The sequence below is a fragment of the Stegostoma tigrinum genome, chromosome 20, assembly GCF_030684315.1.
Source record: "Stegostoma tigrinum isolate sSteTig4 chromosome 20, sSteTig4.hap1, whole genome shotgun sequence".
In the NCBI taxonomy this organism is placed as follows: Eukaryota; Metazoa; Chordata; class Chondrichthyes; order Orectolobiformes; family Stegostomatidae; genus Stegostoma; species Stegostoma tigrinum.
Window position 1 is genome coordinate 10,114,638 of NC_081373.1, and position 16,970 is coordinate 10,131,607.

The 16,970-nt window shown below is 44.4% G+C and overlaps 1 protein-coding gene across 4 annotated transcripts in view; it reads left to right on the forward strand.

The window, feature by feature from the left end:
* zgc:123010 (uncharacterized protein LOC641500 homolog) overlaps positions 1-16,492 on the forward strand; it is a 146,242-nt gene extending 129,750 nt beyond the window's left edge. The window contains exons 14-16 of one of the 4 annotated variants that reach the window (XM_048550998.2): positions 3,983-4,085; positions 5,618-5,751; positions 15,851-16,492. In XM_048550998.2, the coding sequence (XP_048406955.1) occupies positions 3,983-4,085; positions 5,618-5,751; positions 15,851-15,878 (265 nt within the window). In that variant the 3' untranslated portion in view covers positions 15,879-16,492. Of the gene's footprint in view, positions 1-3,982; positions 4,086-5,617; positions 5,756-8,638; positions 8,773-9,496; positions 11,543-15,850 lie in introns of those variants that run through there. The other 3 variants (XM_048550995.2, XM_048550997.2, XM_048550999.2) reach the window with 3 other exon arrangements.
* Positions 16,493-16,970: the final 478 nt, after the last annotated feature.

The window sequence follows — 16,970 nt, forward strand, 5'->3', positions numbered from 1 at the left end:
TTGCCTTTGAGAGAGTTGATCTTTAAGGACTCCTTGTGCTGTGTGTATACAATGTTGTGACTCTGCCTGACAGTTGATCTGGCTCCAACAACCACCAGAGCAGATGCTGGTGCCACACTCTGGCCAGTCAGAGCATTCTACACAGCTCCTATTGATGGATGTGCTGGGGGTTGCCATGAAATCTTTGACCTGATTTAACTGGCTGCCAGCAAATGGCCATTTTTTTTTCCTGAGAACGATTTTAGTCTTTTGGAAACTCACCTTAAACAGAGTCATGCCCTGGACAGCGACCTCCTTCAGAATCACTTGCTGCCTCTGCATGAAGAAGCCTGTTTGGTGTCTCAGGGATAAATGTTGCGAAGATCCATGTAAACACCGGATGATAGGGCTTGCTACTTTGTCTGGACAAAATGGAAGTTTCTGATGTTCTATCCTATTGGAGGAGGTAGGGCATATCATAAGTAACAACACCCTTGTGAGTCAGAATCTGGAGCAATACTTGGATTTCTGTCCCATCGTAATAAGACAGGGCTGGAGAGTAGAACTGGAACCTCATCTTCTCTTATTTTATTTGCGGAGCTCATACATTACAAGCATGTGCCTCCAAACCTGAAAACTAGAGTTAGGTTCTGCTTGGATAGATCAGGATTTGAATCGATGCCCAGCTACGGCTCACCACCTGAACACAATTAAATATTCAATTAACGTCTCCTGCCTCGATGACGTTAGAGAACCCTCTGGATTTTGCCTTGAAGCTCAGCCTCACCACCCCTCAGGGACAAGTAGAGATCTGATTTCACCTTGCTGTGTGCATAGGAATTATCCCACCCTTGGTGGAACTGGATGGAAAACCCCCAGGTTCAATCCCCAGTCTGTGACAATGAGCTGATTTCGGCCATGATCATAGTACAGGCCTGTTTACCATCAGCACCAATGCAGGGATGAGTAGGATTAGCCACATTTCTCACTCTGATTAAGTGTTGCTCCCCTGGAGGTCCAGTGGTAAAGCCATCAAACTATTGTCAATAATGTAACAGGCGACCCAGAGCAAAGGAAACTAAATGGAGAAATAGTTGTCCATTGTTTGTAATCTAATGGAAAGGGAGTGCGGATTCAAGTGGCAGTTGTGAACTTATGAAGAGCTTTATTGAAGCAAGGAAGGGTGGTTTCTTGTGCTGTGGTAGCGTCGCTGCCTCTGAGCCAGGTTCAAGCCTCTGGTGCTCCAATAACAAGACATAACATCTCAGAGCGGGTTAATTGCAAATTATCTCGAAGCAAGGAGTGACGGTTGTGGTGGTAGTGCCCTTATCTCTAAGCCAGGTGGCCCAAGGTTCAAGTTTCATCAACAGTGTGGGAACAGGCCATTCAACCCAACAAGTGCACATTGACTCTCCAAAGAGCATCCTACCCAGGCTCATGCCCCTACCCTATCCCTGTAACACTGCGTTGCCCATGGCCAATCCATCTGACCTATGCATCTTTGGACACAATGGGCAATTTCCCATGGCCAATCCATCTGACCTGTACATCTTTGGACACAATGGGCAATTTCCCATGGCCAATCCATCTGACCTGTACATCTTTGGACACAATGGGCAATTTCCCATGGCCAATCCATCTGACCTGTACATCTTTGGACACAATGGGCAATTTCCCATGGCCAATCCATCTGACCTGTACATCTTTGGACACAATGGGCAATTTCCCATGGCCAATCCATCTGACCTGTACATCTTTGGACACAATGGGCAATTTCCCATGGCCAATCCATCTGACCTATACATCTTTGGACACAATGGGCAATTTCCCATGGCCAATCCATCTGACCTGTACATCTTTGGACACAATGGGCAATTTCCCATGGCCAATCCATCTGACCTGTACATCTTTGGACACAATGGGCAATTTCCCATGGCCAATCCATCTGACCTGTACATCTTTGGACACAATGGGCAATTTCCCATGGCCAATCCATCTGACCTGTACATCTTTGGACACAATGGGCAATTTCCCATGGCCAATCCATCTGACCTGTACATCTTTGGACACAATGGGCAATTTCCCATGGCCAATCCATCTGACCTGTACATCTTTGGACACAATGGGCAATTTCCCATGGCCAATCCATCTGACCTGTACATCTTTGGACACAATGGGCAATTTCCCATGGCCAATCCATCTGACCTGTACATCTTTGGACACAATGGGCAATTTCCCATGGCCAATCCATCTGACCTGTACATCTTTGGACACAATGGGCAATTTCCCATGGCCAATCCATCTGACCTGTACATCTTTGGACACAATGGGCAATTTCCCATGGCCAATCCATCTGACCTGTACATCTTTGGACTGTGGGAGGAAACTGGAGCACTCACAGGAAAGCCACGCAGACGCGGGGAGAACGTGAAAACTTCACACAGACGGTCGCCCGAGGGTGGGATCACAGCCGGGTCCCTGCCACTGTGAGGTAGCAGTGCCAACCACTGAGCACCGTGCGCGGCTTTAGAAGTGTGTCATTACATCTCTGAATAAGTTGATTTGAGGGAAAAAAAAACAGAAAATTGAAGCAAGGTGAAATTGTTTGCATTAATAGTGGAAGTAATAACCAGAAAATCCAATTTAAGATTTTTAAAAAGTAAGATCGGGAGAAATTTTTTTTTTGCAAACTCTTATTGATTTGATTTATAATTGTCACATGTACTGAGAGAAAAGGAAAGGTATTGTTTTGCATGCTATTCAGGCAAATCATACCTTACATAAGTACATCAGGGTGACAGAACAGAATGTAGAATATAACGTTACAGCTACAGCGAGGGTGCAGAGAGACATCAACTCTAACATATGAGTCTGATAACGACAGGGAGGAAGCTGTTTTTGAATCAGTTTGGACGTTTTCTCAAACTTTTGTATCATCTGCCCAATGGAAGAGCGTGTAAGAGAGTATAAATGGGTTGGAACGGGTCTTTGATTGTATTGGTTGCTCTCCCAAGGCAGTGGGAAGTGTAGATGGCATCAGTGGATGGAAGGCTGGTTTGATTGATGGGAGTGGGCTGTGTTCACAAGGCTCTGTAATTTGTTTGTGGTTTTGGACGGAGCAGTTGCCACAACAAGCCGTGATACATCCGGATAGGCTTGCGCAAACAGATTTAGTCATGGCTTTAAAAAGGGAATCATATTCAAAACTTTGCAGGGCCACGGGGAGAGAGTAGGGGGAGGGATGGAATTGAAATGATCCTTCAAAGAGCTAGTACAGGCCAAGTGGCCAAACAAGCTCCTTTGCTGAATAAATCTGCGCAATTTCTGATGCTGCGGTAACTGCAGTCTGGATTATTTTCTCTCATTTTGTCAAAGCTGTAACGAAGGGCAGAAATGGCTAGCGCGAGGGGTCATAGTTTTAAGCTGGTTGGTGGAAAGTATAGAGGGGATGTCAGAGGCAGGTTCTTTACGCAGAGAGTTGTGAGAGCATGGAATGCGTTGCCAGCAGCAGTTGTGGAAGCAAGGTCATTGGGGTCATTTAAGAGACTGCTGGACATGTATATGGTCACAGAAATTTGAGGGTGCATACATGAGGATCAATGGTCGGCACAACATTGTGGGCTGAAGGGCCTGTTCTGTGCTGTACTGTTCTATGTTCTATGTTCTATGAAGAACACATTTCTCCAGTGCTACCAGTCTACCTTCTGTTTCCATGTGATTACTTGGCAACAAGAGTAAAATGGGAAGAGTTTAGTGAGATATGGATTAAGAGACATATAAATTCCAGCTTGTTCACAATCTCTCCAAACTCTTGTCAGGCAATTGCTAGATTTACCCTCCTCAGTTTTGCCCAAGTGGTGCCAAGCACAACTACTGGTTGAAGCCTGATCTGTTAAAATTCTCCCCTCCTTGTGTTGGGCAATGTGGTGAGGGCACATCTCAAGCAAGAGCAATTAAGTGCGACCAGAGGATATTTGACTTATGTCTAATTGTTTCCTTCTAGTTATGGGGAGATCGAAAGTATCCGGGTCCTACACGAACGGTTCTGTGCGTTTGTCAACTTTAAGTGCCACTTGGCAGCTGCTAAAGCTTTGGAGGCCTTGCAGGTGAGTTAGCAAAGGTCTTGCTGTTTGAAAATTTCTCTGTAGTTGGCCTGTTTGCAGATCAAAGTCTCCTGATTCATCAATAGGTTGAAGGAAGTGGAGGGAGGTGTTACTCGTAAATGGGTCAAGTTAGTTATTGCTCAATTCAGCCCCGAAAAGACATTTTTATACATTTTGATAGGAAAATGTAATATTTAGCTGGGAGAAAGCCCAATTGACTTGCTCTGGGAATAAGAGTGGATATTGACAGCACTGTATCAGTCAGGGAGTATGAGGCAGGGCAGGGTTTACAAATATGACTTGTGACTAAAACTATAATAATGTCCCCCACTAACAGGCAAATTCTTTCTCTGGATAAAGGCAGTCAGTGGAGGATAGTTTGCACATAAATCAACCCCGGTTCCTGACAACGCTGCAGTTTCCAGGTGTGATTTAACCAGGGATCCTTTCCTAAGGTTTACAATTTCACTGCATGCTGATCGACATTTTCAACCTTCACAAGATTGCAGCCATGAGGGTGGGACAGTAAAACAGCAGCAAATCTGAGGTGATTTCTGCTACCATTCCTGATACTTTCTGACCAAACAGTAAGAACCAGGAGCAGGAGTAAGCCATTCAGCCCCTTGATCCCTGCCGCACCATTTAACATGACCATGCCTGAGCTTATCGTGATGAGCTCATCAACTCCACTTCCCTGCCCACCTTCCAGAACCCTTCAGCCCTTTACTAATTAAAAATCTGATCATCTCCTCCTCAAATTTACTCAATGTCCCATTGTGCACTGCACTCAGGTGCGAATTCCACAGATTGACTCCCCTTTGAGAGAAGCAACTTCACCTCATCTCGGTTTTAAATCTGCCACCCCTTCTCCTAAAGCTGCGATCTCTCGTTCTAGATTGCCCCTGTAGGAGGAAATATCCTCTCTTCATCGACCTTGTCAATCCCCTTTATCATCTCATGTACCTCGATTCAATCTCCTCTCATTCTCCTAAACTTAAACCCCGGAGAGTATGGGCCTAAACTGCTCAATATCTGTATAGGATAGTACCTCATGAACGCATTCAGGAGAAACATTTGTACTGGGGAAGTGATGAGAACAGGCACCTTGTTACTGCAGGGATGAGTTGAGATAAATAACTGAGGTACATCTTGAAAGGGTGGTGCAGTGTCTTCTGGTTTGTTGGGTGCTACCACAAGGATGGTTGACAGAATAATTTCTGGTTCTGTGTTGGGAGTCTGGGGTCGGGCTTATCGCCAATCCTGATGAGACTGAAGGGCTGAAGCCCAAACCTTCCTGGTCTTTGGTTCTGGGATCTGAGGAACGGTCACCGGACCCGAAACATTAACTCTGTTTTCTCCTCCACAGATGCTGTCAGACCTGCTGAGCTTCTCCAGCAACTTTGTTTTTGTTCCTGATTTACAGCATCCGCAGTTCTTTTGGTTTTTATCTGGTCTTTTGCGCCTTTCTGATGGTTCGAGCAGTGTCCAGTCATGTTTTGTTTGCATGTGCAAGTGATTCTCTCTTTAATTTGCAGGGCAAGGAGATTGAGAACACAAAGCTGCTGATTAGATACCCTGACAGATATCTGAATAAACGAAGCTCCCCATTGCCGAAACCCTCTGTCCCCAGTGCGAGTGTCACCTCAACCCCTAAGTGGGACCACAGCAGGTGGGTAAGTCATAGAGTTATAGAGCTATACAGCACAGAAACAGACCCTCTGGCCCAACTCGTTCATAAACTAATCTAGTCCCATTTGCCAGCATTTGGCCCAAATCTGTCTAAACCCTTCCTATTCACGTACCCTTCCAGATGCCTTTTAAATGTTGTAATTGCACCAGCTCCGACCACTTCCTCTGGCAGCTCATTCCATTCACACACCTCCCTCTGCGTGAAAAAGTTACCCCTCAGGTCCCTTTTAAATCTTTCCCCTCTCGCCTTAAACCAATGCTGTCTGGTTTTGGACTCCCCCACCCTGGGGAAAAGACCTTGGCTATTCACCCTATCCATGCCCCTCATGATTTTATAAACCTCTATAAGGCCACCCCTCAGTCTCTGATTCTCCAGGAGAAAATGGCCCCAGCCCATTCAGCCCTCCCTTATAGCTCAAACTCTCCAAACCTGGCAGCATCCTTACAATTTTTTTCTGAACTCTTTCAAGTTTAACAGCATCTTTCCTGTAGCAGGGAGACCAGAATTGAACACAGCATTCCAAAAGTTGTGGCACAGATCCTTGAAAATATGGGCTTACCCACAGTGCCCCTCCCACCTTCTGTGCCTCCTTGAGCCCTTTGACATCCAAAAACTCCTTTATTTCTGGCCCTTTTGTGCAGTTTCCATTTCTTTGGCTCCACATTGTCTGTGATTTCAGCAGCTTGGATGTCCAAAATAACATAGAATTCCCTACAGAGTGGAAACTAGCCCTTTGGCCCAACAAGCCCACAGTGACCCTCAGAGCTTCCCACCCAGACCCATCCCCCTACAACCCTAGACATCCCTGAACACCACAGGCAATTTAGCATGGCCAATCCACCTAACCTGCGCATCTTTGGAGGGTGGGAGGAAACTGGAGTACCCGGAGCAAACCCACGCTGACATGGGGAGAACGTGCAAACTGCACGCAGACCTGAGGGTGGAATTGAACCCAGGTCCCTGGTGCTGTGAGGCAACAGTGCGAACCACAAGTTTAAGTGAGGAGCCTTTGCTGTGAAGTGCAGGCACCATTGGGATTTGAACCCAGGATCTCTTGTTTATTAGGCAGGCACTTTAACCAGCTAATTTAACCAATTCCCTTTAAGGCAATCCTTAAACCCTAACCTCTTGACCAAGCTCCTGGTCGCCTTGTTTGAGTATATGGTCCTGGTTTCACATTTTGTTTCATATTCACTCCTCTGATACACCTTGGGATGATTTGTTACATGAAAGGCACTAAATACCGAAAAGTTGTGTTTACATTGTCCATGTCTGCTGAGATTATAAATGGAGATAATTCACCTAATTGGGAAGGTCGGTGGTGCTGTGGGGAGTGGGGTGGGGTGGGAGGGGTGTGCGTGTGGCAGGGGTGGTGGCGGAGGTGGCAGTGTGGGGGAGTGAATGGGTGGTGGGAGTATTCTGGGTACCTGTTACAATCTTCTGAAAGAAACTCTGGTCTCTTGGTTTGAACAATTGCACTCAACCTTGAACAGGGAGAGTGTAGTGGAGGCATCGGAACTGGTTTGATTTGTGAGCAGATGCGCTGCAACCGAGCATCTTGGCATCCCGTGTTTTCCAAAAAGCTGCCTCAATAACAGACGTTTACATCAAGAGGCCATTGGAAATGGGCAATCATTCGATGGATTGACCTGCCCAACTATTAGCTTGTCTCTGTAATCTTGCATGACTAGAAGCCAATTCTCTGTTGCGCCTGTTCACCTCTCTTTGAAGGCACTACTCCATTTGATGTTATCAATATTCCACAAAATTGTGATTTATTTGGGAGTCACCAATGGCCTGGCTACTGAAGGCAATGACTTTCAGAGCCATATTAGAGGGCCAGATTTGCATTGAGCTTGCCTCAGTGCAGGAGGGTGGTGATGACAGATGCTCTGCCCATTGGGACCTTGGTTAAATTATTGAAGATCTGCGTTGTAGTAGTTTGCAGAAGGCTGAGTTGGTGACCGGTGCTCGATCTCCTTATCAATGGTGGTCTTTTGAGAGACGGAGCTACTGAGCTCTGGGAAGCACTCAACATACTCCAAAAACTCTCCTTCAATATTTGCAAGACTAAGAGTATTTCACTGACCAGGCTTGGTCAAAGGCTTGTATCAGCAACATTCAAGGACAGGCTAAGTTTCTTTGTCGCAGAATTAAAGTGGATGAGAGCAGATTGCAAATTGTGTGCAGAGTGGGCAATGACACCACCGTCATCTGCAAACTGTCGATCATGGATGGCTTTGTTAGTCAGCTTAATTTTGGCATTCAGATAGCTGAGGTTAAAGCATTTTCCACCGAGACAGTATTTAATATTTACATCATAAGGTAAACAAACTTCAGATCTATCATAGCGCGGAGCTGGAGGCCAGGCAGCAATCGGAGGAGCAGGAAAACTGGCGTTTCGGGTTGGGACCCTTCTTCAGAAATGGCGAGAAGCACCCTGCTCCTCTGATGCTGCCCGGCCTGCTGTGTTGCTCCAGCTTCACACTGCGTTATCTCCGTCTTTAGCATCGGCGGTTCTTACTATCTCTGAGTAAACAAACTTGAACCTTGATTAAGCACTTAAAGTAATGAAGACCCTATCTAATTTCAATTTTAATGTAATTTTAATACTTGATCCACCGTTTCCCTGTTACCTGCTGAATCTGTTTGTCTTTTCATTACTATATGCTTGACATTTCCTGAATGTTTTCTGCACACTTTATTTGTCTCAATGTAAAACACACTACCGTTTATTCCTTAGGCTATGAATGTATTTCATAATTAAAATATCATTATTATAATCTGGTGTTTGAGGGATCTAACATCAACAAGTTTTAATTAATGTCCTTTATCGTTGTGTTTGGCTGATTCTTTTGGGTTTTAGAGTCAGATGAAGAGAAACAAGAAACCAGACTGATTCTCGGGATAGCAGGACCGACCCATGAAGAAACACTGGATCATCTGGGCTTGTACTCAATGGAAATTAGAAGAATGAGGGGGGATCTCCTAGAAATATATAAAATCCTGATGGTACTGGGCAGGCTCGATGCGGGAATAATGTTCCTGATGTTGGGGATGTCCAGAACTAGGGGTCACAGTCTAATAACAAAGGGTAAGCCTTTCAGGGTTGAGTTGAGGAAGAATTTCTTCACTCAGAGAGTTGGGAACCTTTGGAATTCTCTCCCACAGGAAGCCATTGGGGCCAATTTGTTAGATTTATTCAAGGGGGATGTGGCATCAAGGGGTAGGTGGAGAAAGCAGGGGAGATGGTGGCCAGTGGTATTATCACTGGACTATAAATCCACAGATCGGGATAATATTCTGGGGATCTGCTTTCAAATCCCCCCACGGGAGATGGTAGAATTTGAATTCAACAAAATATCTGGTGTTAGGAATCTAATGATGACTGTGAATCCATTGCCAATTGTCAGGAAAAAAACCCATCTGGTTCACTAATGCCCTTTAGGGAAGGAAACTGCCATCTTTCCCTGGTCTGGCCTACACGTGACTCCAGACCTACAACAATGTAGTTGACTCTGGACAATTTGGGATGGGCAATAAATGCTGTCTAGCCAGCGACGCCCACATCTGTGAATGAGTAAAGCAAAAGTGGGAATGGGCTACTGAGGTTGCATGATCATATTGAATAGTGGTGCAGGCTTGAACAGCCTACTCCTGTGTCTATTTTCTATGTTTCTACACTTTTTAAGCCTTAAAACATTTGTCGCTGTTTCACTGTCAGGTCAAGACGTCGAGGCCAGGTTGATGGCGATGAATGCTACTTTTGGTGTACCACTGGCTGCCATTTTGGAGATAAATGTCGCTACAAACACATCCCTGAGCACAGAGGAGTTGACAAGAAACCCTGGCAGCACTGAAGGAGGCCCAAATCTGCCCAGAGACCCAAAAAAAAACCCCAAAGTATTGCGGATGCACTAACTTTAGCACCACCTACCATATTTCAGGCTGATCTGGCACCATCAGCATATTCATTACATCCAGGGCTCTCTCTTTGGGAGGTGGACTTTGGATTTTGCACTCCCTTAACTCTGCAGTTTGGAGCCATTTTTCGAAACCATCACCAGCTTGAAGCGCGTTGCGACAATTTGTGTGATATTTGAAAGCTTTGTTTTGCTTGGAAAGTTCAGGGACAACAGCATGGAGCTGGAGGAACACAGCAGGCTAGGCAGCATCAGAGGTACGGGAAACTCGACGTTTCGGCTCGGGCCCTTCTTCAGTTCAGGGAGCAACTGCAGGACTCTCCTCGTGTTTCCTGTTTTTGAAGATGTGAAGTAATTTGTTGAAGCTCCTGGTCCTCACGCCTTCCTTGGCTCCTGAGTTGGTATCTAAAGCCTGCAGGAAGAGGCTAATTATCCTCATCCCGAACCTTGTGCACAACTCACTGAGAGTGCAGCTGATTTGCGATCTAACTCCATCTACCCACCTTCACCAATTTCCCTCCATACCTTGGATTAACGAGAAAAGATCTAAATCCCAGATCTAAATTTTACTAGCACAGGTTACTGTTTCCAGAAAAGAATTCCAGCTTTCTACCACTCTGATAGACTTCCTGAAAGGTTTCATTCTCAATTTTAGTGAGTCCCCCTGGTTCTGGACTCTCCAATCAGCAAAAATAGTTTTTTTTTCTGTAACTACCCTCTTGTTTTCCCTGAACACGGTCTGATCAAGCCACCCTCTTTAACCTTTTAAATTCCAGGGAGCACAGTCCTTAGTTCTGTCAGGTCTTCTCTGAGAATCACATGTGGTGTACAGCTTGCCCCTGCTGCTGGTGATGAGAGAGAACTTATAATTGTGCAAGTGTCTCTTAGAGAGATCATCCTCCCCCCACTTCTCAGCACCTCCCCGCTCATCAAGGTGGTCCATGAGGACCTCTCTTGTCTCACCAGCTGTTAAGCTGGCCAATTAATAGCCGATCAGAGCTCAGCTCACCACCGGTTAATTACCTACCTTCCCATGAGGCGGCTGTAGTGACTGGATGGCCCTAGGAAACCTGATGTCCATTTACCCAAAGCTGGGGCTAATCCAAGGGCAGGATGGAGACAGTGGGCTGGTCACCAGGTTCCCCGTCCTTGTCTCTAACTCCCCAGTTCTTTTCCTCCTGATTGGGTCCCTTGAAGATTAGCCTTCCATGGTGGTCTCTCAAACTCAGAAACTGCTTCCAGTTGAGAAGCTCTTAGTTAACTGATTGAAGTTTGATCTAGATAGTGGGGCTATTTCCCACTGATTGCACCTATCACCCATACTTGGGCATTGGAGGAATACATGTTGCCTTAGGATAATCATTCGAATAAGTCTATGCTGCACAATACTAAGACCTGTGTATCCTTCCTAACTGTGGTTCCTAGAACTGGACACAGTATGGTGTGTGTGCCTCCTGCCTTTAATCCTCTGGATTGAGGAAATTTGAGGCAATGAACTGAAACATCTTGGAAGAATATTTCCAGACCAGCACCAATCCAAGAGCACAGTTATATAGATAATGTACATGAAGTAAAGTCGAATCTCTTTTGTTGATGTGAAGAAGTTTCTCAAGATGATTCGACACATTTTTTAAAAAATTTTCTTTTGGTTTTTTTTATTTATTCATTTTGTGAAGTGGGTATCTCCAGCTAGATCAGCATTTACTGTCCATCCATAATTGCCCAGAGAGCAGTTAAGAGTCAGCCACATTGCTGTGGATCTGGAATCACTTATGGGCCCCTATCAGGTAAAAACAACAGATATAGTAGGAACTGCAGATGCTGGAGAATCTGAGATAACAAGGTGTAGAGCTAGGTGAACGCAGCAGGCCAAGCAGCATCAGAGGAGCAGGAAGGCTGATGTTTCGCACCCAGTTTCTGAAGAAGGGTCTAGGCCTGAAACGTCAGCTTTCCTGCTCCTCTGATGCTGCTTGACCTGCTGTGTTCATCCAGCTCTACACCTTGTTATCTCAGGTAAAAACAGCAAGCTTTTCTTCCCCCAAAGGGCATTAGTGAATCAGATGGGTTTTTATGACAATCAGCTTTGGTCACATTGTCATCACTTCTTCTCTATCCCAGATTCTATTGAATTTGAATTTCACCAGCTGCTACGGTGGGATTTGAACCCCTGGCCCCCAGACGTTGGCCAGGGATTTGTAATTACTAGCCCAGTGACAATCTCACTAGTTTGGTGACATTTCCACTGTGCCACCAACTCCCCCATGGTAAGCTGTATTCCTTGCTTCTCTCAGAGGGTTGTGAATGTCTGGGATTCTTGATGCCGCAGTGTTGTGGGGGTGAGATCATTAAAAATATTTAAAGAGCAGGCAGATAGATTTGTGAAATATCGGGGTTTGAGGGCAGTCAGTGCTGCCATGAAAGAAGAGTTGAGGTTTGGAGCAGGTCCACCCTGCTCGTTGAGGGGCTGAATGGCCTGCTCCACCTATTTCTTAATCTTTCTTTCTGATTGGCTGGACATCCTTACCCTTCGATTGAAGAGTCCAGTTGAGACCCATAGCTTTGGCCAAGTCTCAGATATAAAAATAGACAAAGCCTTGCAGATGATGGAGATTTTGAGAAAATATACTGGAACTCTCAGTAGGTCGGGTGCTACAGCTGGAGGGAAGAGCAGGGCTGTTCTTTCGGGCCAGTAAACCTTGGTTGGAACCCATTTATCCTTTGAAAGGCTTGACACTTACACCACAAATCTTGCACAATGTTCTGCTCTGGCAGGAATTCCAGGGCCTCTATTTGACATGAATTGATTGTAGAGCATGGAAGGGAGAGGCCTTTCTGTCTTTTCAGCTCCTGGTCTCCAGCACTAACTGAGCCTGCATTTCAGTGTACATTCATTTATATCAATAAAACATTGGCTCAGTATGATTTATTTTTTAATGTGTGTTGGCCGCAAAGTAAGTAGGATGAAGTCCTTGTGCAGTAATAGCTATTAATTTATTACAGTTTTGATCATTGGCAACTAGATGAACAGTGATGATTTGTTTGGTTCGGACATGGTATAAGTATTGATTAGTTTGTAGTGATCGCTGGACATTGGGATCATTCACCTGTTGCTTCATTCAGTGACCAGTCAACATATTCATTTTCTAGCATTACATACAGTTTTCTTTCTGAGCTTCGCTAACAACAATGGGCTCATGGAGAGGTTAGAGATGCAATGTGGTGTGATTCTGCAAAAAAGGCATTCCACCAGCAATGAAGTCCCAAATATTAAATAAGCTCTTTGTTCTGAACTTGCTTTAGAAAACATGTGCAATTTTTTTTTGTTCTTTCTCATATTCTATCCACGCCAATTATATCTTCTGCCTCAGCTCTGTTACCTCAGTCTCAGTGCTCCATGTTCCTGTGTAACCCCTGTGTTGTATCTGTCCCATTATAGTGCAACTTGAGTTACGCGTTTTTAAGTTGGGTGCTTCCTATTTTGTTAAATTATCTTCTCCTCTTGTTCCCTATCTAATTAGAATACTTAGCCTGGTGAAATTACTGACACAGCCTTCTCAATTACAATGAAAGACTGCCTCATGTTAATATTTCCTTTTTCTTCATTCACTGGATGTGGGTATTGCTGGCTGGGCAGCATTTATTGCCCATCCCTAGTTGCCAACAGGCAATGAAGAGTCAGTGACATTGCTGTGAGCTTGGAGTCACATGGAGGCTAGACCAGCAGCTTCCTGCCCTGAAAGGCACTCGTGAACCAATGTTCTCTTCATGATTTCATGGTCATCATTCGACTCTCAGTTCAAATTTCACTATCTGCTGTGGAGGGTTCTGAACATGGCTCCCCAGAACATTAACAACAGGAACAAAAACAGAAGTTGCTGGAAAAGCTGAGCAGGTCTGGCAATATCTTTGAAGTAAAATCAGAGGCAACGTTTTGGATCTGGAAATCTCACCGGACCCGAAACATTAACCCTGACCTTTTTTCTTCCCAGGTGCTGCCAGACCTGCTGAGCTTTTCCAGCAACTTCTGTTTTTGTTCCTGATTTACAGCATCTGCAGTTCTTTCAGCTTTCCCCAGAACTTTACCTTGTGTCTCTGGATTAATAGTCCAATCATAAAACCACTAGCTCTTGTCTCCTCCTGACTTCAGTACTTTGTAGCCACTGAAGCCCTTCTGAAGATACAGGCCCCTCTGAATGTCTGAACGCAAGTCCTCACTGAAGCCAAGTCAACTATGTTGTAACATTGGCAGAATGTTCAACAGAAAAATAAGATCATAATGGAGATAGTTAGTGTTGGAGTGAAGTGCAGATTGAGTTATGTCTTTATGTACATGAAAGCAAGGAAAGGCAGCTTCTCAAGGGATTCAGTGTGCCCTTAGCCTAAGTAAGGGTCCAAGCTATATTCTATTAGTTGCTGTGTTCATTAGCCTATTCCATAGTGCAGTGTTCCTGCGAAAGAATGAAGGGTGCGGAAAGTATAGGTTGAATTTGGTATGTTCCACCAGACTGTGAAAGGGAATGGGATTCACATCTAGGGATGAAATACTACGAGGGTTAGGTCAAAGGAATGTCCGGGGACGCTAGGCAGGAGTTCCTTTAGGCTGCTTCCTTTCTGACTGGTTGGATGGAAGAACCTTCAGTAAATTGCATGCAGAAAGCCTTGAATTTATTTCCAACTATTCAGCGTGATGAATACAGATACAACGACCTGGATTAAGATGATCTGCCTGAGGCTCTTGCCCTTGAAATGGTGGTGAGCAGGGGAAGGGAATTTGTTTATTTCCCTGGATTTCCAATGTTCTGCCACGACCTGGATGTTGCACTGTTTGGTCAGACACCAGGAAGATTGATCACAACACTCCCATCCACAGCTGTTATTTAGGAATATACACTGCTCATTGACATTGTGTGAAATGAACCCTGTAGTAAGGTCCAGTTGCTGCTGTGTGTCACAATGAAATCGATCAGTATCTAGGTTGTTCAAAGTGCTGGAAATTTATATCTTCCCATTATCAAAATCCCTGGTCCCTGTACTGAAACATTTTTTAAAAAATTTGCTTTGGGCTAGTGTTTTAACATTAGACTGCTACAATGCACTATTATAATTGTAGGAGATAGCTCTACTGGAGCTGAGTCTTCACTTCCAAAGAAAAGTAATATTCCTTGTGCAAAAGTAAATTAATTGGATGCCCTTGGGTTGCAGCCTTGACAATATTCTTTAAAGGCGAGTTCTTTTAGTATAATTACTGCAATAACCAGGAAAGTTGTGAAAATTTACATCTTTCTCAAGTTGGTTTGTTTTGAAAGAAGTATCGAAGAGTCATTGTGACTGTGTACATAGACATGATAACTTGGCACGAAAAGGATAGACCCCCCGCTCGCAATGAAACGGGATGTTTGATCACTTGTGTAACTTTAGCTAGCATACGCTTTATTGTAACTTCAATATAAACACAGGAATAATTATGTAATTACATTGGAAAGCTGTGCAAATGATATATTTAATAAAAGGATAGTATTTATATGAAAAAGGGGCAGCACAGTGGCTCAGTGGTTAGCACTGCGGCCTCACAGTGCCAGGGACCTGGGTTTGATTCAAGCCTGGGGCGACTGTGTGGAGTTTGCACATTCTCCCCGTGTCTGCGTGGGTTTCCTCCAGGTGCTCCGGTTTCCTCCCACAGTCCAAAGATGTGCAGGCTAGGTGGATTGGCCACGCTAAATTGCCCATAGCATTCAGGGATGTGTAGGATTAGGTGGATTATAGGGGGATGGGTCTGGGTAGGATGTTTTGTGGGCTCATTGGGCTAAGGGCCTGTTTCCACATTGTAGGGATTCTATAAACTCTAGAATATCAGACAGGTACAAAATCTAACACATATTCTGCCCAGGTGACAGGACCACTGTACAGTTGGAACCGAAAGAACTGTGGATGCTGTAAATCAGATAAACAGAAATTGCTGGGAAAAGTTCATCAGGTCTGGTAGCATCTGTGAAGGAAAAATGCAGAGTTAATCTTTCGGATCTGGTGACCCTTCCTCTGATTTCTCTCCACCGATGCTGCCAGACCTGCTGAGCTTTTCCAGCAATTTTTGTTTTTGTTGTTGTACAATTGCTTTGTGTTTTAACGGGCAGCGAATTCTTTTTAAATTTCTGCAGCAAACTAAAGAAGAGGCACCGAGTTTAGCGGTTTTAATAGTTTCTTTCAAATCCGGACACAGAGAAACCCCATTGTAATCATCGTTTTCCGATTGAACACCCAATGAATTGAAGGACAATCTCATGCAACAATTGGATGGTCATTTCATACCTACTAAATAAGAATTTGCCATGGTGCCAGTCTTAAGAATTTGAAAGACATCCATTTTCAATGACCAAGATATAGCCATCAGGCTGTGGAAAGATTTAAACATTCCTAGTCTTGTATCATATGTTGCGATTCTAAGCTGAAGGTTGAGAAAATTGAAATGCCAAATATTTATTAGAGTTACTAACTTGCTGTTTTTAAAAATATATATATAGAAGTATATATACTCTTAACTGTGCACAGCTGCTAAGCAGTAAAGATTTGCAATATGTATACAGGCCCCAGAGTAATGTTTCTGATCTTTGAGACGGTTTCCTGTTGACCTGTGTGAAAATTTTGTAAGTGTAAATTCCATTGTCACTTTGTACTGCCCTGCGGTTTTCAAATATTGACTACTAATTTCAACTAACACAGAAGTTTAGACTTTGGTCCTGTTGTACCAACTTGTTTTACAAACTGTACTCTCTCAAATTGCCCATTTTCACCATATGATAATAAAGCATTCAAACATGGCTGCGATACATTGTGGTCACTATATTTTTTTTCCAGGTAGGGCGTGAAACACTGATTCTGTTGAAGACTGATTTGATTAGATTTATTGTTGTCACACATACCTAAGTACCGTGAAATGTTTGTTTTGCGAGCAGTACAGGCAGAGCACAGCAAACAAGGACATGGAGATCTGAGATAACAAGGTGTGGAGCTGGAAGAGCCCAGCAGGCCAAGCAGCATCAGAGGGGCAGAAAAGCTGACGTTTCCGGTCTGGACGCTTCTTGCTGTTTAGACAGAGTGAGGCCTACTGTTTATGGCTGCACTGGAGGTGTGCAAAAGCAAGATCAACATTAGAAGTACAGCTAGAGAGGTCCATCCCTCAGTCTAATAACAGCAGGGAAGAAGCTGTTCTTGAACTTGTTGGTACTTGCGTTTTAAGTTTCTGTATCTTCTACCGGACAGAAGACGTTGGTAGAGAAT